The sequence below is a fragment of the Procambarus clarkii genome, chromosome 18, assembly GCF_040958095.1.
Source record: "Procambarus clarkii isolate CNS0578487 chromosome 18, FALCON_Pclarkii_2.0, whole genome shotgun sequence".
NCBI lineage: Eukaryota > Metazoa > Arthropoda > Malacostraca > Decapoda > Cambaridae > Procambarus > Procambarus clarkii.
The window spans coordinates 17,981,119-18,006,166 of NC_091167.1; the positions used below are offsets into that span (position 1 = coordinate 17,981,119).

The 25,048-nt window shown below is 43.3% G+C and overlaps 1 protein-coding gene across 1 annotated transcript in view; it reads left to right on the forward strand.

Moving 5' to 3' along the window:
* Positions 1–17,328, forward strand: part of LOC123754243 (glucose dehydrogenase [FAD, quinone]-like) — a 52,937-nt gene extending 35,609 nt beyond the window's left edge. The window contains exons 6-14 of the mRNA XM_069326302.1: positions 28–149; positions 627–683; positions 2,549–2,662; positions 3,674–3,830; positions 4,305–4,462; positions 6,702–6,879; positions 8,436–8,509; positions 10,332–10,483; positions 16,148–17,328. Of these exons, the coding sequence (XP_069182403.1) occupies positions 28–149; positions 627–683; positions 2,549–2,662; positions 3,674–3,830; positions 4,305–4,462; positions 6,702–6,879; positions 8,436–8,509; positions 10,332–10,483; positions 16,148–16,316 (1,181 nt within the window). The 3' untranslated portion in view covers positions 16,317–17,328. The remainder of the gene's footprint in view (positions 1–27; positions 150–626; positions 684–2,548; positions 2,663–3,673; positions 3,831–4,304; positions 4,463–6,701; positions 6,880–8,435; positions 8,510–10,331; positions 10,484–16,147) is intronic.
* The last annotated feature ends 7,720 nt before the right edge of the window (positions 17,329–25,048 follow it).

Genomic DNA, 25,048 nt, shown 5'->3' on the forward strand with positions numbered 1-25,048 from the left:
AGGGCGCCTTATCCTCCTCCCTCCAAGGCTTCAGCGTCCCGGACATGACTATAAAGGATGGATGGCGCTGGACCAGTGCGGAAGCGTATCTCAAACCCGCCGCTGAACGTCAGAATCTTCACGTCGTTACCAACGCCCATGTGACCCAGGTCAGTCATCATCAGCATTCAGCATGTAGGTAACGCACATACAGATGGAGTTTCAGCGCTGTCCAGCCCATTTCTCCAGCCAATGGGAACTGTACCGTACGCAGTGCAATAAATAAAAACTATTGTTACCCCTCAAGTAAATTTCATTTTCTTTCTTTCCATTAAGTACGAAGAAAACAAAATTTATTGCATAGACTAAAGTATTTATTATCCACTTTTAAAAGTCGCGGTGTTCTTCCGAGTTTTAACATAAAATTATATATATATATACGTTTTGTATCTTCAAAGCAAAATATAAGATTTTTTAATATTGATCTAATTTTTTTTATTCTTCTGTAATTTCGTTCTTGCTTCACAAAATCATCAAGTAATTAGACAGACAATTTTGCGATTTGCTCTATTATAAAAAAAAAAATGATGAGATTTGGTTAATTTTTATTGTCTATTCAATGGTGTTTGTGTCCTATTTCCTGACAGATTATATTCGACGAGAAGAAGCGCGCTGTGGGAGTCCGCTTCGTCCACAAGGGCGAGGTGAGTGTGGGGGGGGGGGTCGAGGGTTGTTGTTCTTTTAGATTCAGTTACTTAGAACAAAAGTTTCAAAGTAGCACGGGCTATGGTGAGCCCGTAACGGGGTCGAGGTGCTGTACACTTGCTTAAGACTCTTCCTCCAGCTTATCTCACCTGGCGACACTTCTTTAGACTTGGTGTTGGGCTTAGTCCTTCGCTACCTCTGGAGGGTTATTATGGCGTATCCACCTCTGGAGGGTTATTAAGGCCTATCTATTTTAGGAGGGTTATTAAGGCTTATCTACTTTAGGAAGGTTATTAAGGTCTATCAACCTCTGGAGGGTTATTTACGGCCTATCTACCTCTGGAGGGTTATTAAGGTTTATCAATCTCTGGAGGGTTATTAAGACCTATCAACCTCTGGAGGGTTATTAAGGTCTATCAATCTCTGGAGGTTTATTAGGCCTGTCAACCTCTGGAGGGTTATTAAGACCTATCAACCTCTGGAGGGTTATTAAGGTCTATCAATCTCTGGAGGGTTATTACGGCCTATCAACCTCTGGAGGGTTATTAAGACCTATCAACCTCTGGAGGGTTATTAAGGCCTATCAACCTCTGGAGGGTTATTAAGGTCTATCAATCTCTGGAGGGTTATTAAGACCTATCAACCTCTGGAGGGTTATTAAGACCTATCAATCTCTGGAGGGTTATTAAGGTCTATCAATCTCTGGAGGTTTATTAAGGCCTGTCAACCTCTGGAGGGTTATTAAGGTCTATCAATCTCTGGAGGGTTATTAAGGTCTATCAATCTCTGGAGGGTTATTAAGACCTATCAACCTCTGGAGGGTTATTAAGACCTATCAACCTCTGGAGGGTTATTAAGGCCTATCAACCTCTGGAGGGTTATTAAGGCCTATCAACCTCTGGAGGGTTATTAAGACCTATCAACCTCTGGAGGGTTATTACGGCCTATCAACCTCTGGAGGGTTATTAAGACCTATCAATCTCTGGAGGGTTATTAAGGCCTATCAACCTCTGGAGGGTTATTAAGGCCTATCAACCTCTGGAGGGTTATTAAGACCTGTCAACCTCTGGAGGGTTATTAAGACCTATCAACCTCTGGAGGGTTATTACGGCCTATCAACCTCTGGAGGGTTATTAAGACCTATCAATCTCTGGAGGGTTATTAAGGCCTATCAACCTCTGGAGGGTTATTACGGCCTATCAACCTCTGGAGGGTTATTAAGACCTATCAACCTCTGGAGGGTTATTAAGGTCTATCAACCTCTGGAGGGTTATTAAGGCCTATCAACCTCTGGAGGGTTATTAAGGTCTATCAATCTCTGGAGGGTTATTAGGCCACCACAATAGCTTACTGACCAGCCAATAAGTATACCTTAGTCCTGAACATTGTCCAGGACTCTGAAAGGCTGTACTTTGTCTCTAAGCCCCTGAAAGGCTCTTATCACCTTTTCTATGTTTTCTTTGTAAATATTAAAATCGATAAACATTTTATGGAATAAATTTGTACCATAACTCTTTTTCTGATCTTAATAATAATTACAATAAAAATAATATATATAGATAGAACACAGTACTGTGGTTAATTAGTAGTTATTGAAATTATATATTAAATAAAGTCATTAATATGAAAAGGGTCTCAACACCCAAACTATTTATTAGGCAATAAATTTATTCGTTATTTAGTAAATTTCTGAGTTTATTAAATAATTTGTTAAATACGTATTCCTTCATTTAATAATTTATTAAATAATTGCCCAAAACGCTATGCGTATTAGTGTTTTTAGATATTGTATGTACTTTTACCTAAATAAACATTTTGAATTTTGAATTTTTTGAATTTTTTAATATGTTTATGGTTGAGACAGATGAAGATGGCGCTGGTGAAACGGGAGGTTATAGTGAGTGGTGGAGCGATATCCTCACCTCACATACTCATGCTGTCCGGTGTTGGACCGGCCAGCCACCTCCAGCAACATGGTGTGAGTATACCCTTGTGGACCAGACCACACACTAGAAGTTGAAGGGACGACGACGTTTCGGTCCGTCCTGGACCATTCTCATGTCGATTGTGAGAATGGTCCAGGACGGACCGAAACGTCGTCGTCCCTTCAACTTCTAGTGTGTGGTCTGGTCAACATACTTCAGCCACGTTATTGTGACTCATCGCCTGCATATGAGTATACCCTTGTTTCTCTCTAATACACACACACATACGTGTATGTAAGTATTATATACTAACCGTGAAACTCGTACTTTGTTCACACCAAATCCTGGATTTCAACATAGCCACGTAGTACAAAAATAGGTGCAACTGAAGACGGCAGCTGTCCAAAACTGGACATATTAATGTCTCGTGTCCTCTACTGCTGCTATACTCCCCCGTGTGTCCCAGAGACAGACATTCAGGTCACATCACAAGATTCACCAACGGATTTTTAAACTTAACTATATCCAACTCACCCGGCGTAATACACCCTAAGTTGATACCTAACCTAGCGAGGTACTGGATACCGTTCTGACAATCAGGGAGGTACTGTATACCGTTCTGACAATCAGGGAGGTACTGGATACCATTCTGACAATCAGGGAGGTACTGGGTACCGTTCTGACAATCAGGAATGTACTGTATACCGTTCCGACAATCAGGGAGGTACTGTATACCGTTCTGACAATCAGGAATGTACTGGATACCGTTCCGACAATCAGGTAGGTACTGTATACCGTTCCGACAATCAGGGAGGTATTGTATACCGTTCCGACAATCAGGGAGGTACTGTATACCGTTCCGACAATCAGGTAGGTACTGTATACCGTTCCGACAATCAGGGAGGTATTGTATACCGTTCCGACAATCAGGGAGGTACTGTATACCGTTCTGACAATCAGGTAGGTGCTGGATACCGTTCTGACAGAGGTACCGTATACCCTTCTTACACTCAGAAAGACAAGCTTGGGCGAACTACGTCACGTAGAACTTAACCATACCGCAGGTACCAGTGGTGGCCGACGTACCAGGAGTGGGCCTCAACCTCCAAGACCACGCCTCCATCTTCGGTCTGTCCTGGACCACCTCCCCCGGGTCCACCATCAGCTTCCTCACTCTGGCCAGACCTTCCTCGCTCGCCGATTACATCTTCAGGAGAAAAGGTCAGTTTTGGGGGGAATCCACCGATAGTGTGGTGTACTCAAGTGGTTCAGATCATGTACGGATGAGCTCCAGTGCTTGGACTCTGCCTCTCGACCTTCTGTCGACTCGTATATAATAGTTTGTTGACATTTGGATGATGTAGTTTAGGTTCGCTTGGGTGTGTGAGGAAGACTCGCTGATTTCTGTTGCTCTTCCACCTCTTAGACCTCGACTCCCCATTCCTCATTCATTCCCTCCCCCCAAAATGCCCCATTCCCCGCGTCTATTTCCACACTGATTCCTGTGGAATCACATTCCACACTGATGTGTGTGTGTGGTGTGGGAAAAAAAAAAGTAGTTAGTAAAACAGTTGAGAGGCGGGCCGAAAGAGCAAAGCTCAACCCCCGCAAAAACACAACTAGTAAACACACTATACCTTCTCCCCCCTTCCCTATTCTCCTCGTGAGAACTGATCTTCCCTACGGTCTCCACAGGCCCCTTCGCCACCCCCATCGGCATCGAGGCACACGCCTGGATAGAGTCTGACGAAGGGGACCCTTACTGGCCCGAGCTGCAGTTCCTCTTCATATCTGGCACAGCCATGTTCGACAACGGCATCTCTATACCAGACCTAATTGGCTACGACCGACAGGTAAGCTTCTGATTGGTTTAACAACATAATTGCTATACCCAACTGACACTCGAATTGTTTACGATTGTCATTGGTTGTCATAATGTTAAGCTTCAGATAGAAATCTGATTGTTTTTATATAAACTTACATTTGGAACTTTGGGATAAAGTTAAATCCATTTTCCTCAATACCGAAACACATTTCCCAGATTAAAACACTGATTGGATATGATTAAACACTGATTGGATATGATTAAACACTGATTGGATATGATTAAACACTGATTGGATATGATTAAACACTGATTGGATATGATTAAACACTGATTGGATATGATTAAAACACTGATTGGATATGATTAAAACACTGATTGGATATGATTAAACACTGATTGGATATGATTAAACACTGATTGGATATGATTAAAACACTGATTGGATATGATTAAACACTGATTGGATATGATTAAAACACTGATTGGATATGATTAAAACACTGATTGGATATGATTAAAACACTGATTGGATATGATTAAACACTGATTGGATATGATTAAACACTGATTGGATATGATTAAAACACTGATTGGATATGATTAAAACACTGATTGGATATGATTAAACACTGATTGGATATGATTAAACACTGATTGGATATGATTAAACACTGATTGGATATGATTAAAACACTGATTGGATATGATTAAAACACTGATTGGATATGATTAAACACTGATTGGATATGATTAAACACTGATTGGATATGATTAAAACACTGATTGGATATGATTAAACACTGATTGGATATGATTAAAACACTGATTGGATATGATTAAACACTGATTGGATATGATTAAACACTGATTGGATATGATTAAAACACTGATTGGATATGATTAAAACACTGATTGGATATGATTAAACACTGATTGGATATGATTAAACACTGATTGGATATGATTAAACACTGATTGGATATGATTAAAACACTGATTGGATATGATTAAAACACTGATTGGATATGATTAAAACACTGATTGGATATGATTAAACACTGATTGGATATGATTGAAACGAAATGCCCGATATGATATGATATGATACGATATGATATGCCCGAAACGCTTTGCGTAATAGTGGCTTTAGGCATTGTATGTACTAGCTCTACCTATAAGTCAAACAATCCTTGTAAAAATTTATTGTATGTATGTACCTTGCCTAAATAAAATTGTATTGTATTGTATTGATTAAATCTATTCAGTTTAATTTTCTAAGGTAATTTCACTACTTTAACAAAAATACAGAACACCTTGAACATCTACAGTATAATACTACATAACCTTCCAATGTCTTAAATTACAATCTTATTTATCTTGAAATTAAAGATGCAAGTTGCATTCGTGTCTGTCTCCAGTGTGAATTAGATTCCTTTACGTACTTAAGTTGATGGAATTAAATGCATCTTTCTACAAAGGTTTCCACTTCTTCCTATCACTGATCTTTCTATTTATTCAATTATCGAGTTACTCCCTGTTGACCAGACCACACACTAGAAGGTGAAGGGACGACGACGTTCCGGCCCGTCCTGGACCATTCACAATCGATTTGAGAATGGTCCAGGACGGATCGAAACGTCGTCGTCCCTTCACCTTCTAGTGTGTGGTCTGGTCAACATACTTCAGCCACGTTATTGTGACTCCTCGCCTGCATACGAGTTACTCCCTAATTTTTATTATTGTGTTTTCGCTGATATCTAAACTCACTGTACTTCCGTATCTGTCTGCAATACATACTTGTGTCTCTATGAACTAATCTTATTTGCAAATTTTTATGCCCATATTTTATATATTAAAATTAATGTCCCTCTACATTCTCCCTCTACGTTAAAATTCATACATTAAAATTCTCTCACTACACAACTTCTTCAAACCAATCTGTCTCGTTCTTATTATCTTCTTATTTACAATTATTACTTAACCTATCAACGGTATAGATTAAGTAACAATTGTAATTAAGAAGCAATAAGATGCTTATCTTAACATACTAAGAAGGTTAGGTGAGGTCGGTGGTTTCTATGAAGCTTTTCAAGGAAATCTAAAATATTTACAATCAATTAGTATGTCACATATACACTTATTAAATAAGCCAATATTGACTATAAGCAAGTGCGAGAACGGGTTACTCTCTCATACGGAAGCTCTTCTCACACCTCTCTACTCACACTTTTCTTCTCTCACTTCTCTCACTTCTCCTCTTACAGTTCTTCTACGACTACTTCCTCCCCATTCGGGGTCAAGACGGCTTCAGTATCGCCCCCATGTTGACCCGCGCCAGGAGCCGGGGGTCAATCACCCTCCAGTCCAGTGACCCGATGGTTCATCCCGTCATTGATCCCAATTACCTGAGTCATCCCACTGACGTCAGGAACTTGATTAAAGGTATGTGAAGATGTGTGTGTTTAGCATGACTGGTTCAGTGTGTGGGTTGGTCGTTGTATGTTGTGTGTGTGTGTGTGTGTGTGTGTGTGTGTGGGTGGGTTGGTGTGTGTGTGTTGTGTGTGTGTGTGGGTCTGTATGTGCGGGTTGTGTGTATTTTCTATTTGTGCCTGAAGAATTGAGCTATTAGCTCTTGGACCCCGCCTTTCTAACCAATTGATTTTTCCTCTATTATGTCTACTACATATATTTCTCTCTAACATACACACGCACACACACCACCAGGAAGCAGCCCGTAGCAGCTGTCTAACTCCCATGTACCTATTTACTGCTAGGTAACAGGGGGCATCAAGGTGAAAGAACCTCTGCCCATTTCTGTTTCTCACCGGCGCCGGGAATCGAACCCCGGTCCACTGGATTACGTTTCCAGCGTGCTGTCTACCCAGCCACCAGCGCCTGTGTGTTTGTGTGTAAGGAACTTGGCGTGAAAAAGGTTTTAAAATGCACTTGAGGTTGGAGCAGAGTTCTCTTCGTCTTTGTTATTTAATAATTCATAAATATTGTACCATTTCCAAAGGAAACACACAAGTTGTCAGGCAAGATACGATGACCAAGCTTCCGTTTTCTGTGTGACGGAGATCAAGGGTAACTAAGCTGTCTTGAAGGTGGATGGTACTTAATTCACTAATCTTAATCCTAGATGTTTATAATGGATGCTTTGTCATGCTTCCTGGTAATGAGTTAGGAACTACGAATATATGGAATAGAGTTTACGTCTCCGTGGTGCAGTGGTAAGACACTCGCCTGGCGTTCCGCGAGCGCTTTGTCATGGGTTCGTATCCTGGCCGGGGAGGATTTACTGGGCGCAAATCCTTAACTGTAGCCTCTGTTTAACTCAACAGTAAAATGTGTACTTGGTTGTAACAACGATTCTTCGCTGGCGGGGATCGTATTCCAGGGACCTGCCCGAAACGCTACGCGTACTAGTGGCTGTACAAGAATGTAACAACTCTTGTATATATCTCAAAAAAAAAATATTCCAATCTTCCTCCCTTCCCTGCCGCAGCTTTCTTCAAGAATGTAAGAACTCTTGTATATATAAGTGAATATATTAATATAAAATCCCAGCCTAACCTTCATCGCGTCCCCTTTACCACTCTCTCACCTTCTCCCAAGCTCTGCTTTCCCCCAGAACCTCCCAACAATTCTTCTGTGCCTCCTCCATCCCTCTTTACCTCCTAGTGTAGTGACTACACTGTGGGTGGAGGTGGACGACTACACTGTTGTCTCAGACCTCCACCTATACAGCATCCCTCCACACACATAACAGCGTGATGCATCAAATCCACAAGGGCCGTGACGAGGCTTCGAAAATACGTCCGAGAGTAGGTTAGAATGATTTCCCGGTTGCAATGATTTTAACCATGTCGTAGCTCAGTCGATTAAGGCAGCGTCTGGGATCATCTCGGACGTAGGTTCGAACCCTCGTCACGGCCCTTGTGGATTTGTTCAGCATCCCTCCAGGCTCCAGGTATTAACCTGAACGTCTCACTAAACAGGTGTGAAGTTCGCGTTAGCAGTGGGCAACACTCCGGCCATGGCTGATGGCTTCGGCGCTCGCTTCCACGACAAGGTAACCGACCCGTCCTCCCTTATCTGTGTCACTGATTGTGTTCTCACTTTTTGTCCTTTATTTCCCCTCGTATGTTATTAATTAAAATTGAAATAAGTTTATTGAGGTAAAATACACACAAAGGGATGAGGTAGCTCAAGCTATTCTCACCCCGTTCAGTACATCGTGTTAATACATACATAGACACACATCACAAACAATAAACATATTACCAAACATTCTGAGAGATAAACATATACATTTCCTCCTTTACATTGTTTCCTGTTATTAATTGTTTTGGTAAATTATGCATATTGTTAATGAATTTTAAGTAGGTCTAAAATTTAGCATTCTTAATCTATATATCTTGAGTATATTTGAGTTGTATTCACAGTGTTGAGTGTATTATCTTGTGTTTTGTGCTTAGGGCTATCACACATCCCTCCCCCCCCCCCCCTCCCCCAGAAATGTATTCTGCATCACACACACAGATCACACTAACGTGATGCATCAAATGAACAAAGTTCATTTGATCAGTAGAACTGTTCAATTGATCAGTAAGTTCAGTAGAACTTCGGTTTCAACCCTTTTAACCCTGTCGTAGCTCAGTCGATTAAGGCAGCGTCTGGGATGCTCCCGGACGCAGGTTCGAATCCTCGTCACTGCCCTTGTGGATTTGTATTCTGCATTTCCAGCCACAGTTGTATATACATTTCACAGTGTATATTCGCCAAGAGACGTACCCTGTTTCTTGGTGTATATACACCGAGAGATTACTTTTAATCCTGGACTATGTTCATTAGTTAAGAATAATTGGCGATTTGTTAATAACCCCCCAGAGGTTGATAGGCCTTAATAACCCCCCAGAGGTTGATATTCCTTAATAACCCTCCAGAGGTTGATAGGCCTTAATAACCCTCCAGAGGTTGATAGGCCTTAATAACCCCCCAGAGGTTGATATTCCTTAATAACCCTCCAGAGGTTGATAGACCTTAATAACCCCCCAGAGGTTGATATTCCTTAATAACCCTCCAGAGGTTGATAGGCCTTAATAACCCTCCAGAGGTTGATAGACCTTAATAACCCTCCAGAGGTTTGATAGGCCTTAATAACCCCCCAGAGGTTGATATTCCTTAATAACTCTCCAGAGGTTGATAGGCCTTAATAACCCCCCAGAGGTTGATATTCCTTAATAACCCTCCAGAGGTTGATAGGCCTTAATAACCCTCCAGAGGTTGATAGACCTTAATAACCCTCCAGAGGTTTGATAGGCCTTAATAACCCTCCAGAGGTTGATAGACCTTAATAACCCTCCAGAGGTTTGATAGACCTTAATAACCCTCCAGAGGCTGATAGGCCTTAATAACCCTCTAGAGGTTGATAGACCTTAATAACCCTCCAGAGGTTGATAGGCCTTAATAACCCTCTAGAGGTTGATAGGCCTTAATAACCCTCTAGAGGTTGATAGACCTTAATAACCCTCCAGAGGTTGATAGGCCTTAATGACCCTCCAGAGGTTGATAGGCCTTAATAACCCTCTAGAGGTTGATAGACCTTAATAACCCTCCAGAGGTTGATAGGCCTTAATGACCCTCCAGAGGTTTGATAGACCTTAATAACCCTTCAGAGGTTTGATAGACCTTAATAACCCTCCAGAGGTTTGACAGGCCTTAATAACCCTCCAAAGGTTTGATAGACCTTAATAACCCTCCAGAGGCTGATAGGCCTGAACAACCCTCTGCCAAGAGGTTGAAGGACTTCCTGCCCAAGACCAAACGAGCCTCATGACCCCCCTCCCCCCCCACAGGTGGTACCTCATGACCCCCCCCCCTCCCCCCCACAGGTGGTGCCGGGATGCGAACACCTGGTACCTGAGTCGGACCCGTACTGGGAGTGTCTGGTACGTCACCTCACATCCACCACCTACCACTTCGCCGGCTCCTGCAAGATGGCGCCTGGATCCGACCCGTACGGCGTCGTCGACCACGCTCTCAAGTAAGTAGCGACGCTCTCAAGTAAGTATCGACGCTCTCAAGTAGGTAGTGACGCTCTCAAGTAGCGAAGCTCTCAAGTAAGTAGCGACGCTCTCAAGTAGGTAGCGACGCTCTCAAGTAGGTAGTGACGCTCTCAAGTAGTGAAGCTCTCAAGTAAGTAGTGACGCTCTAAAGTAAGTAGTGACGCTCTAAAGTAAGTAGTGACGCTCTCAAGTAGTGAAGCTCTCAAGTAAGTAGCGACGCTCTCAAGTGAGTAGCGACGCTCTCAAGTGAGTAGCGACGCTCTCAAGTAGTGAAGCTCTCAAGTAAGTAGCGACGCTCTCAAGCGAGTAGCGACGCTCTCAAGTAAGTAGTGACGCTCTCAAGTAAGTAGCGACGCTCTCAAGGGAGTAGTGACGCTCTCAAGTAAGTAGCGACGCTCTCAAGGGAGTAGCGACGCTCTCAAGTAGGTAGCGACGCTCTCAAGTAAGTAGTGACGCTCTCAAGTAAGTAGTGACGCTCTCAAGTAAGTAGTGACGCTCTCAAGTAAGTAGTGACGCTCAAAAGTAAGTAGTGACGCTCTCAAGTAGGTAGCGACGCTCTCAAGTAAGTAGCGACGCTCTCAAGTAAGTAGTGACGCTCTCAAGTAAGTAGTGACGCTCTCAAGTAAGTAGTGACGCTCTCAAGTAAGTAGTGACGCTCAAAAGTAAGTAGTGACGCTCTCAAGTAAGTAGCGACGCTCTCAAGTAAGTAGCGACGCTCTCAAGTAAGTAGCGACGCTCTCAAGTAAGTAGTGACGCTCAAAAGTAAGTAGCGACGCTCTCAAGTGAGTAGCGACGCTCTCAAGTGAGTAGCGACGCTCTCAAGTGAGTAGCGACGCTCTCAAGTGAGTAGCGACGCTCTCAAGTGAGTAGCGACGCTCTCAAGTGAGTAGCGACGCTCTCAAGTAGTGACGCTCTCAAGTGAGTAGCGACGCTCTCAAGTAAGTAGTGACGCTCTCAAGTGAGTAGCGACGCTCTCAAGTGAGTAGCGACGCTCTCAAGTGAGTAGCGACGCTCTCGAGTGAGTAGCGACGCTCTCAAGTGAGTAGCGACGCTCTCAAGTGAGTAGCGACGCTCTCAAGTGAGTAGCGACGCTCTCAAGTGAGTAGCGACGCTCTCAAGTGAGTAGCGACGCTCTCAAGTAGTGACGCTCTCAAGTGAGTAGTGACGCTCTCAAGTGAGTAGCGACGCTCTCAAGTGAGTAGCGACGCTCTCAAGTGAGTAGCGACGCTCTCAAGTGAGTAGCGACGCTCTCAAGTGAGTAGCGACGCTCTCAAGTGAGTAGCGACGCTCTCAAGTAAGTAGCGACGCTCTCAAGTGAGTAGCGACGCTCTCAAGTGAGTAGCGACGCTCTCAAGTGAGTAGCGACGCTCTCAAGTGAGTAGCGACGCTCTCAAGTGAGTAGCGACGCTCTCAAGTGAGTAGCGACGCTCTCAAGTGAGTAGCGACGCTCTCAAGTAAGTAGCGACGCTCTCAAGTGAGTAGCGACGCTCTCAAGTGAGTAGCGACGCTCTCAAGTGAGTAGCGACGCTCTCAAGTGAGTAGCGACGCTCTCAAGTGAGTAGCGACGCTCTCAAGTAGTGACGCTCTCAAGTAAGTAGTGACGCTCTCAAGTAAGTAGTGACGCTCTCAAGGGAGTAGTGACGCTCTCAAGTAAGTAGCGACGCTCTCAAGGGAGTAGTGACGCTCTCAAGTAAGTAGCGACGCTCTCAAGTAAGTAGTGACGCTCTCAAGTAAGTAGTGACGCTCTCAAGTAAGTAGCGACGCTCTCAAGTAGGTAGCGACGCTCTCAAGTGAGTAGCGACGCTCTCAAGTAGTGACGCTCTCAAGTAGCGACGCTCTCAAGGGAGTAGCGACGCTCTCAAGTAAGTAGCGACGCTCTCAAGTAAGTAGCGACGCTCTCAAGTAAGTAGCGACGCTCTCAAGGGAGTAGTGACGCTCTCAAGTAAGTAGCGACGCTCTCAAGTAAGTAGCGACGCTCTCAAGTAAGTAGCGACGCTCTCAAGTAAGTAGTGACGCTCTCAAGTAGTGACGCTCTCAAGTAAGTAGCGACGCTCTCAAGTAAGTAGTGACGCTCTCAAGTAAGTAGCGACGCTCTCAAGTGAGTAGCGACGCTCTCAAGTAAGTAGCGACGCTCTCAAGGGAGTAGCGACGCTCTCAAGTGAGTAGCGACTCTCTCAAGTGAGTAGCGACTCTCTCAAGTGAGTAGCGACGCTCTCAAGGGAGTAGCGACGCTCTCAAGTGTGTAGCGACTCTCTCAAGTAAGTAGCGACGCTCTCAAGTAAGTAGTGACGCTCTCAAGTAGTGAAGCTCTCAAGTAAGTAGCGACGCTTTCAAGTGAGTAGCGACGCTCTCAAGTAAGTAGTGACGCTCTCAAGTAGGTAGCGACGCTCTCAAGTAGGTAGTGACGCTCTCAAGTAAGTAGCGACGCTCTCAAGTAAGTAGTGACGCTCTCAAGTAAGTAGCGACGCTCTCAAGTAAGTAGCGACGCTCTCAAGTAGGTAGTGACGCTCTCAAGTAGGTAGCGACGCTCTCAAGTGAGTAGCGACGCTCTCAAGTAGCGACGCTCTCAAGTAAGTAGCGACGCTCTCAAGTAAGTAGCGACGCTCTCAAGTAAGTAGCGACGCTCTTAATTAAGTAGTGACGCTCTCAAGTAGCGACGCTCTCAAGTAAGTAGCGACGCTCTCAAGTAAGTAGCGACGCTCTCAAGTAGCGATGCTCTCAAGTAAGTAGCGACGCTCTCAAGTAAGTAGCGACGCTCTCAAGTAAGTAGCGACGCTCTAAAGTAAGTAGTGACGCTCTCAAGTAAGTAGCGACGCTCTAAAGTAAGTAGTGACGCTCTCAAGTAAGTAGCGACGCTCTCAAGTAGCGATGCTCTCAAGTAAGTAGCGACGCTCTCAAGTAGCGACGCTCTCAAGTAAGTAGCGACGCTCTCAAGTAAGTAGCGACGCTCTCAAGTAAGTAGCGACGCTCTCAAGTAGCGACGCTCTCAAATAAGTAGCGACGCTCTCAAGTAGCGATGCTCTTGATCAAGTAGCGATGCTCTTGATCAAGTAGCGACGCTCTCAAGTAAGTAGCGATGCTCTCAAGTAAGTAGCGACGCTCAAGTAGCGACGCTCTCAAGTAAGTAGCGACGCCCTCAAGTAGCGACGCTCTCAAGTAAGTAGCGACGCTCTCAAGTAGCGACGCTCTCAAATAAGTAGCGACGCTCTCAAATAAGTAGCGACGCTCTCAAGTAGCGATGCTCTTGATCAAGTAGCGATGCTTTTGATCAAGTAGCGACGCTCTCAAGTAAGTAGCGATGCTCTCAAGTAAGTAGCGACGCTCTCAAGTAAGTAGTGACGCTCTCAAGTAAGTAGCGACGCTCTCAAGTGAGTAGCGACGCTCTCAAGTAAGTAGCGACGCTCTCAAGTAAGTAGCGACGCTCTCAAGTAAGTAGCGACGCTCTCAAGTAAGTAGCGATGCTCTTAATTAAGTAGCGACGCTCTCAAGTAGATAGCGACGCTCTCAAGTGAGTAGCGACGCTCTCAAGTAAGTAGTGACGCTCTCAAGTGAGTAGCGACGCTCTCAAGTAGTGACGCTCTCAAGTGAGTAGCGACGCTCTCAAGTAAGTAGCGACGCTCTCAAGTAAGTAGTGACGCTCTCAAGTGAGTAGCGACGCTCTCAAGTAGTGACGCTCTCAAGTGAGTAGCGACGCTCTCAAGTAAGTAGCGATGCTCTTAATTAAGTAGCAACGCTCTCAAGTAGGTAGCGACGCTCTCAAGTAAGTAGCGATGCTCTCAAGTAAGTAGTGACGCTCTCAAGTGAGTAGCGACGCTCTCAAGTAAGTAGCGATGCTCTTAATTAAGTAGCGACGCTCTCAAGTAGGTAGCGACGCTCTCAAATAACTAGCGACGCTCTCAAGTAAGTAGTGACGCTCTCAAGTGAGTAGCGGTCTTCAGCTTGGCCAGGTGGATCAGGCACCAGCTTGCGCAAAGAATTAAGGTTAACACCAGGTGTTCTCACCCTTTTCTGACCATAAACCATGTTAATGTTAGCAATGTCAGACTCACCCTTTTCTGACCATAAACCATGTTAATGTTAGCAATGTCAGACTCACCCTTTTCTGACCATAAACCATGTTAATGTTAGCAATGTCAGACTCACCCTTTTCTGACCATAAACCATGTTAATGTTAGCAATGTCAGACTCACCCTTTTCTGACCATAAACCATGTTAATGTTAGCAATGTCAGACTCACCCTTTTCTGACCATAAACCATGTTAATGTTAGCCATGTCAGACTCACCCTTTCTGACCATAAACCATGTTAATGTTAGCCATGTCAGAATGTTATCCCCCCCCTTTCCAAGATTGTTCGGTTCAACAGTTGCATCCCAATATTTCCATAGGTAAAAATGTGAAGTGTTTATCTTTATATTTCATTTAATTTGACATAGATTGATGATTGATTGATGAAGATTAAGCCACCCAAAAGGTGGCACGGGCATGAATAGCCCGTAAGTGGTGGCCCTTTAGAGCCATTACCAGTATCAATAGATGATACTGGAGATCTGTGGAGGTACGACTGCACCCTGCGTGACGGGAGATGTCTCCCGTGGTTGACATAGAATAAAGTGTGACGGCCTGTTGATTTTGCACAATCTGTAGAATTGTAGTTTGTAGAAAAATAAATTCCAACAATTTGAGTCTGTAGTCACAATTCCCCCCCCCCCCCTTAAACCCTAACATTACCTCCAAGGTATAATCCCCAGGGAAAAGGGGAATTATCTCCAGAATTAGGAACCTCTGGTCTAGTCGAAGTGTTTACCGACACGATTGCTTAGGTGTTTGATAAGGGTGTGAATCTAGTACAGTTTTGGCAAGTCAAACGAAGCATGTTGGTCCAGATGGTCGAGGCTACTTCCGGAAAGACTACTGCTAGTAGTAAAGTTGGAGAGTAGGCTAAGTTAGTAGCCATTTGTAGTAGACTACAGAAAAATGAGTGTAGAAGCACCCAGACGAGGAGTCACAATAACGTGGCTGAAATATGTTGACCAAACCACACACTAGAAAGTGAAGGGACGACGACGTTTCGATCCGTCCTGGACCATTCTCAAGTCATTCACAATCGACTTGAGAAAGGGTCCAGGACAGACCGAAACGTCGTCGTCCCTTCACTTTCTAGTGTGTGGATTGGTCAGAAAGCACCCAGGAGGTTTGGGAGTATTCATGTGTACCGATGTGTCTTTGTGTAGCAAGAAGAGTCAGAGGAATGGTGCCTGATGGAAACTAAGAGTAGCTGAATGGTCTAAGTAAGAATGAGTAAGGCTAGGCGACGAGACTGGGCCTGGTGAGGGTGTTTCATGAGGGAACATAGTCTCCGTGGTGTAGTGGTAAGACACTCGCCTGGCGTTCCGCGAGCTCTATGTCATGGGTTCGTATCCTGGCCGGGGAGGATTTACTGGGCGCAATTCCTTAACTGTAGCCTCTGTTTAATGCAACAGTAAAATGTGTACTTGGATGAAAAAACGATTCTTCGCGGCAGGGGATCGTATTCCAGGGACCATAGGATTAAGGACTTGCCCGAAACGCTACGCGTACTAGTGGCTGTACAAGAATGTAACAACTCTTGTATATATCTCAAAATGTGTCGTTATATTTCAGGGTTCGAGGCGTGAGTGGGCTGCGTGTGGTTGACGCTTCCATCATGCCGATAGTGGTGTCAGCCAACCCCAACGCTGCCATCATCATGATAGGAGAGAAGGCCGCAGACCTCATCAAAGCAGAGTGGGGTGCTATTTCCCCCTACCCACCCACTGTGCCATATATCTAACCTTTTAGAAAACGGTGAAACAAAGAATTTAAACGCTAAAAACCAATGAGGTGAACTATAATATACATACAAATTGACTGCTGACTCGCAGCTCAAACTTGCGTCGTAAGAAAAACGATAAGAGATTCAGAAACTATATATAGTTTACCCTATGCTTCTTTCGTTAGTAAAAAGGCTTAGATTCTCACGGAGGAGGGGGAAACTACTGCAGTTTGATTAATTGCAGATTACAGATGCCAAATATAACCTAGTGCGCCAACTAGTGCATTAAACTTTGGGTATACCTCATTTATACAAAGAAATTTGACCTCTTTTTAACATATCAATTCAGAGCTATTTAATTTGCAAATATTTATCAGTGTATAGTTTATATATCCATTCCATCGAACCAATATTTTCATAACACATAGTTCAGGGAACTGACTTTCGATATATTACTATCATAAACCGAGACTTCAGTCAAGGTACAGTGGCCGGTTATATACAGGAAGACATCAGTCAAGGAACAGTCACCAGTTATATAAAGGAAGACTTCAGTCAAGGAACAGTCACCAGTTATATAAAGGAAGACTTCAGTCAAGGAACAGTCACCAATTATATACAGGAAGACTCAGTCAAGGAACAGTCACCAGTTATACACAGGAAGACATCAGTTAAGGAACAGCGTACAGTTTCACAGTGTAACTGAGTTTTAATAAATCAGCGGACGATAACTAGATATGTGACTGGCATAAAACTGTTCATGCTTCACTGAGATTAACGTTTGTGACTAAGAAACTCTGTTACGTCTTCCGATGCATGAGCAAAGAAATACAATTATAAGGAAAGTAAATTACGAGACAATGCAACATAAAAGTTTCTAATTTGTCATGTATTGATTATTGTAATAGATTATTGTCATTTTGTAGAATACGGCAGACGCGAGAGAGGGAAGTAAGGCGATGTGACTAAGAGATGAGACAACCACTTAGCCGTGACGCCCTGTTCTCCGTGTGTCAATAAAGTATTTTTGAACAAATTTGTTTACGTTCACCTTCAAGACTTCAGTAAGATTTAATAATATATTATTATTCACAATTGACTTGAGAATGGTCCAGGACGGACCGAAATGTCGTCGTCCCTTCAATTTCTAGTGTGTGGTCTGGTCAACATATTTCAGCCACGTTATTGTGACTCATCGCCTGCTTAATAGTATCCTAGTGTAAATTATCTAAATTGGCTCAAGGGATTATTACATTGATAGGTGTACCCCGCTTCTATATACATTGAGTTTACTTTCATGTAAAGTATACTTGCTGGTTGGTCGGTAAACTATTATGACGGCGTTAATACAACTTGTCTGCTTACAAAGAACGTCGCTTTTGGCTCGTATGCGTAACTAAGGCCAAAAATCGTCGTACTAGAGAACGGAAGCGACTGGCGAAAGTGACATACTGTCCCGTTTTCTGTTTTGGGTCCTCTGGCTTAGTCTGTTAGGTTAGGAGAGGACGTTGACCAGACCACACACTAGAAGTTGAAGGGACGGCGACGTTTCGGTCCGTCCTGGACCATTCTCAAGCCGATTAACCCTCCAGACTTCCAGACAATCGACTTGAGAATGGTCCAGGACGGACCGAAACGTCGTCGTCCCTTCAACTTCTAGTGTGTAGTCTGGTCAACATACTTCAGCCACGTTATTGTAACTCATCGCCTGCTTAGGAGAGGACACTTTAAAGTAACCTTTTTCTTGACGTTTTGAAACCTTAGGCGTCAATAACCCTCAAGACTTCCAGATAAGTCTGGAGGGTCGATAAGCGTTAAGCTCAAACCCATCGCCTGGTCAGCTGTAGCCTTAAGGCTCGCGGAACCCTGCAAATCTTCAGACTTAATGTTTACACAGCTGACATTGTTTTTATGTTAATACGCTTCAAATCAGGCAGACATTGCTGGCACTCTCCAGTGAGACAATGAGAAGTGAAATGTATATTTTTGCACTTAACTGCTTTTACTCGACAAGACATGATAATTTTTTCCTTATGTCGACACAAGATTTAATTTTCCTCCGTTTTCTGTGCACTTTCTCCAGCGGTTCTTAAGAGGTGTAACTGCGCTTGTTAAAACTTAACATATATAATGACTGGCGACGTTCATAGTAAGCCTATGTATACGGCTGACCTTCCTGACACGTGTTGAGTTACCTCATGACACATGTGTTGAGTTACCTCATGACACATGTGTTGAGTTACCTCATGACACATGTGTTGAGTTACCTCATGACACATGTGTTGAGTTACCTCATGACACATGTGTTGAGTTACCTCATGACACATGTGTTGAGTTACCTCATGACACGTGTGTTGAGTTACCTCATGACACATGTGTTGAGTTACCTCATGACACATGTGTTGAGTTACCTCATGACACGTGTGTTGAGTTACCTCATGACACGTGTGTTGAGTTACCTCATGACACATGTGTTACCTCATGACACGTGTTGAGTTACCTCATGACACGTGTTGAGTTACCTCATGACATGTGTTACCTCATGACACGTGTTGAGTTACCTCATGACACGTGTGTTGAGTTACCTCATGACACATGTGTTGAGTTACCTCATGACACATGTGTTGAGTTACCTCATGACATGTGTTACCTCATGACACGTGTTGAGTTACCTCATGACATGTGTTACCTCATGACACGTGTTGAGTTACCTCATGACATGTGTTACCTCATGACACGTGTTGAGTTACCTCATGACACGTGTGTTGAGTTACCTCATGACACATGTGTTACCTCATGACACGTGTTGAGTTACCTCATGACACATGTGTTACCTCATGACACGTGTTGAGTTACCTCATGACACGTGTGTTGAGTTACCTCATGACACATGTGTTGAGTTACCTCATGACACATGTGTTGAGTTACCTCATGACACGTGTGTTGAGTTACCTTATGACACATGTGTTACCTCATCATAACACGTGTTGAGTTACCTCATGACACATGTGTTGAGTTACCTCATGACATGTGTTACCTCATGACACGTGTTGAGTTACCTCATGACACATGTGTTGAGTTACCTCATGACATGTGTTACCTCATGACACGTGTTGAGTTACCTCATGACACATGTGTTGAGTTACCTCATGACACATGTGTTGAGTTACCTTATGACACATGTGTTGAGTTACCTTATGACACGTGTGCTGAGTTACCTTATGACACATGTGTTACCTCATGACACGTGTTGAGTTACCTCATGACACATGTGTTGAGTTACCTCATGACACATGTGTTGAGTTACCTTATGACACATGTGTTGAGTTACCTCATGACACGTGTGTTGAGTTACCTTATGACACATGTGTTGAGTTACCTCATGACACATGTGTTACCTCATGACACGTGTTGAGTTACCTCATGACACATGTGTTGAGTTACCTCATGACATGTGTTACCTCATGACACATGTGTTGAGTTACCTCATGACACATGTGTTGAGTTACCTCATGACACATGTGTTACCTCATGACACATGTGTTACCTCATGACACGTGTTGAGTTACCTCATGACACATGTGTTGAGTTACCTCATGACATGTGTTACCTCATGACACGTGTTGAGTTACCTCATGACACGTGTGTTGAGTTACCTCATGACACATGTGTTGAGTTACCTCATGACACATGTGTTACCTCATGACACATGTGTTGAGTTACCTCATGACACGTGTTGAGTTACCTCATGACACATGTGTTACCTCATGACACGTGTTGAGTTACCTCATGACACATGTGTTGAGTTACCTCATGACACATGTGTTGAGTTACCTCATGACACATGTGTTGAGTTACCTCATGACACATGTGTTGAGTTACCTCATGACACATGTGTTGAGTTACCTCATGACACGTGTGTTGAGTTACCTCATGACACGTGTTGTGTTACCTCATGACACGTGTTGAGTTACCTCATGACACGTGTTGTGTTACCTCATGACACGTGTGTTGAGTTACCTCATGACACGTGTGTTACCTCATGACACGTGTTGAGTTACCTCATGACACGTGTGTTGAGTTACCTCATGACACGTGTGTTGAGTTACCTCATGACACATGTGTTACCTCATGACACGTGTGTTGAGTTACCTCATGACACATGTGTTACCTCATGACACGTGTTGAGTTACCGCATGACACATTAAAACAGCTCTGACGTGTTCACAACATGTGTCACAGCCAGACCCATTACAACGTGCTCCTCATATACTGACCTCATATATATTCCCAATGGGAATAATACTTTTTGTGGAGGCCTGGTCGAGGACCGGGCCGCGGGGACACCAAAAAAAGCCCCGAAATCATCTCAAGATAACCTCAAGATAACCTAAACACATGTAGAACACTTGAACATGTTCTAGACTCGCTTCGGTCTAGAACCAATCTACTAGGGAAGCGGCTGTCCATCCCGACGATGCCAACCACAACAGCCATCTAACTCAAAGGTACTTACACACTGCTATCTTGAGATTCTTGAGATGATATCGGGGCTTTAGTGTCCCCGCGGCCCGGTCCTCGACCAGGCCTCCACCCCCAGGAAGCAGCCCGTGACAGCTGACTAACACCCAGGTACCTATTTTACTGCTAGGTAACAGGGGCATCAGGGTGAAAGAAACTCTGCCCATTGTTTCTCGCCGGCGCCCGGGCTTGTATCCGGGACCACAGGATCACGAATCCAGTGCGCTGTCCGCTCGGGCGACCGGCTCCCCCCCCTCCTAGCTTGCAGTAGATTGGTAAAAAAAATAACCTTGGACTCAGACTCCAGCAATCACTGAAAGATGCACAACAAGTTCAAGCTGTAGTTAAAACCGCAAACTAGACCATTAGGAACAGCCAAACAAAATTTTGATTTTAAGCTTAATCCCGACAAACACACAGCGAAACTACGACGTTGGTACAACGTTCGAACAAGAACACCTCCTAATCAGTTATAACAACCAATATAACAAGTTGTAACAACGTTCTAATACGTCATAAACACGTTAAGCCAAGATGTAACAACTTTATTACAAGTTGTAACAAGCGGAAAATAGGGTCAGTTACGGTATGTGTTTGCAGGGAAGGAAGCTATATAACTGTATAAATCTCTCCTGTGCTCCCACTTGTGTTATTGTGTCCAAGCTGGAGACCTCGTCTTCATTGGGGGGTAGAAATAGCCTAAGCTACTCTATCCCTTTGAGATGTATTTCTTGCTTATCTCAATAAACATACTTGAACTTGAACTCATCTTCAGCAGGACATAGCGTCATGGGAGAGAGATCAACACCGGGCAACAAAAATCATTCCTGAACTAAGTCAACTCTCGTACCAGGAACGGTTGTGGGCCGCAGGGATGCAATGTGCAACACAGGACTAATCTCATTGAAATTATTAAAATCCTGAACAACTTGGAGGATATTGATACAGACCACTTCTTCAAAAGGTCGGATGTAACACAAACAAGGAGCAACGGTTCAAGCTCAACAAGACACAATGTGTGACAGGAAACAGGAGACACCTTTTGACTTAATGTTATAAACCCCTGGAACCGCCTACCCGTCGTAGCGGTAAAGGCCAAAACGCTGCCGAGTTTCAAAATCATCACGAATCAGGGTCCGACAAGCCGCTGGCTTCCTGTTCTCGTCGAGGCCACTGGAGAGATAGTGGCACTTATGTAAATTTAGGAACAATACGTCATAGTGACGTCACAAACCACGCCCACACCATACATAGATAAAACACAATTTTTTATATAATTTTCGTTAGGTTCGGTTAGCAGAGGATGAGTTAAGTTGGATTAGGTTTAGTTAGTAAAATGACACAGGGATGTGGATATGTTTAAAAGGTCTTAGACTCTACTCGCGGTCGACAGAATTACTAAAAGCCTCCTAAAATGACGTAAGAGGTTGCGTATTTGCTTCCTATAATCGTGTTAAATGAACGCACAAAAAAATCAGTTTACTGTGATATAACGAAATGAATATAGCTATAGGTTAAGTACTAATTGTAATTAAGAAGCAATAAAATTATTATCTTCAAAAACTAAGACGGTTAGGTGAGGTTGTGGTTTTCTATTCAGTTTTTGAGGTAAACTCAAATATTCACAACATATTTGACAGTACGATTTAATACTAAGTGAAAATAAGTACAATTCCTAACTGCTATGAATAGTACATAATTGCACTTATTTGTCTCCTTACATTTACCACCCCATTTTTGGAGCTGCGAAATGAGACCAAAACTGGTGACGGGTGACTGCTATAAAAGCCGACGAGGCCCTTGAATCCTCAACTTTAATGTCACCACCCACCACCAATTTTGACTTTTCTTCAGTATAAAATCATATTATTTCCGAGAATAATTATGTGTTTTTCAACTTCTACAATCAGTAAAAACATTATAGTAAGCAAATATATTATTTTCCTTTTTACTTTTGTAAAAAGTAAACAAGTTTTTTCCTTGTTACTTTTGTTTTAAGGAGGCTTTGGGCAGTTTTTAATAATTCTATGACCCCCATATACTCGTGTCAGGATAATTATCCAGCCCGTCCTCTCGAGCGCTCACAACGTCACTAAACCAATGTATCAATCTGCCCGAAGCTAACTTATCCGATAACCCACAAATAGAAAACGGAACATCACGTCAATTCTGCGAGCCCCAGTTTTTAGCCTCAAGTCAGTTTTTATCCATAAGGGATTACCCGTCAACATGCCATGTACCAGTAGAGAGGACGGGGACGCTAGGAAGGCGAACTACGAGGTACTCGTTCCTTACCAGTTATTGCCTGAAACGCTGTGCGTATTTGTGGCTTTAGGTATTGTATGTACTAGCTCTATCTTTAAATCCAACGACAGTCTCCGTGGTGTAGTGGTAAGACACTTGCCTGGCGTTCCGCGAGCGCTATGTCATGGGTTCGTATCCTGGCCGGGGAGGATTTACTAGGCGCAAATCCTTAACTGTAGCCTCAGTTTAACTCAACAGTAAAATGTGTACTTGGTTGTAACAACGATTCTTCGCGGCAGGGGATCGTATTCCAGGGACCTGCCAGAAACGCTACGCGTACTAGTGGCTCTACAAGAATGTAACAACTCTTGTATATATCTCAAAATTATGTTTGTAACTCATCTTCAATGTACCTTTATCTGAATACAAAATCTAAATCTTACCTTGCACATCAGGAGTGAATTCTTCGGCCAATGAGTCTCGGAGTAGACTTCCTGTAGCCTACTAGAGGAATTTAGACTCGTAGCGGGAACTAGAGGAATAACGCTGTTTACCCTCTTGTATCAAGCAGCTGTGTTTACACAACCCCGGGTCAGGTCTGCCCCCAGGGAGGCCGGGTGACCTGGCTCACTCAACTGTCAACTTTACCACCTCGATACTGCACCGTTACACTCTCTTCCGGTGTTTACTTTCCTCCCAGCGTCTTCCTCAGGCGCTTATACACTCGATATCACTTTATCGTTTGCGTAGTGGCTTGATAATCCCGCCCACACGAGGTAAATAAACAACAACAAAGGCCCGAGGTTGTGCCCTGACGGTGGCGCTGCCGTGGGCGTGTCTGGTACTGCGGTGGAGTGAGTACTAAAACCATGTTCCCTAACAGCGACAACTTTCGCGGACAAGGGGTGAATTCTGGCTCTCTATACCTCACTAAATTGTCTCTTGTACTTATTGTTATAATGTAACTTAACGTTAGTAAAACTACGTGATTTATATCGGAAAAAGATTAGATAAATTAGTACTGAGGCAAAATTCTGCTGGGGTAACTACCTTAAATTCCAGTTCACAATCATTACGAACTTTCCGATTTTTTGCTGACTGTCGATAATGTCCTCATAACTTGGTTAAGCACCCATATCCATGGTCATTATCTAGATGGGTCATCACCAGTTAATGGTGCGTTTCGTTAACTGATTATATATATATATATATATATATATATATATATATTAAATATATATATATATATATATATATATATATATATATATTATATATATATATATATATATATATATATATATATATATATATATATATATTAAAGACTTCCAGCATCTGGAAGTTATATATATATATATATATATATATATATATATATATATATATATATATATATATATATATATATATATATATATATATATAACTTCCAGATGCTGGAAGTCTTTAATGAAGCTTGTTCTTCTCCCAGACTGAGAGCCTCACTCACAACTGCACTGGAAATAGCCTGGTCGACTGCAGTCGATTGATAAAGATTAAGCCACCCAATAGGTGGCACGGGCATGAATAGCCCGTAAACCTGCAGTCGATGTTATCTGGGTATATATATGAACTCCCACGCTTACCCGTCTTACGGGCTCACCATAGCCCGTGCTGCATGGACACTTCGTCCTGAGTAGCTAAATCTTTAACAACAACAACAACCTCGCAAACACGGTCAACAAATCTGGGAGACTACTTTAGTCGCTAAATGCTTGTGGGGGTAGGCTGCGTACCCCCTAATAGTCTCACTGTTGTTCCTCATCCCCACTATAAATGTAATCACTTACCTACCACAGTTGTTGCGTCTCAGCACACTGTAAATGTGTGTATTCAGCTTTTTTTTTTTTTTTTGAGATATATACAAGAGTTGTTACATTCTTGTACAGCCACTAGTACGCGTAGCGTTTCGGGCAAGTCCTTAATCCTATGGTCCCTGGAAT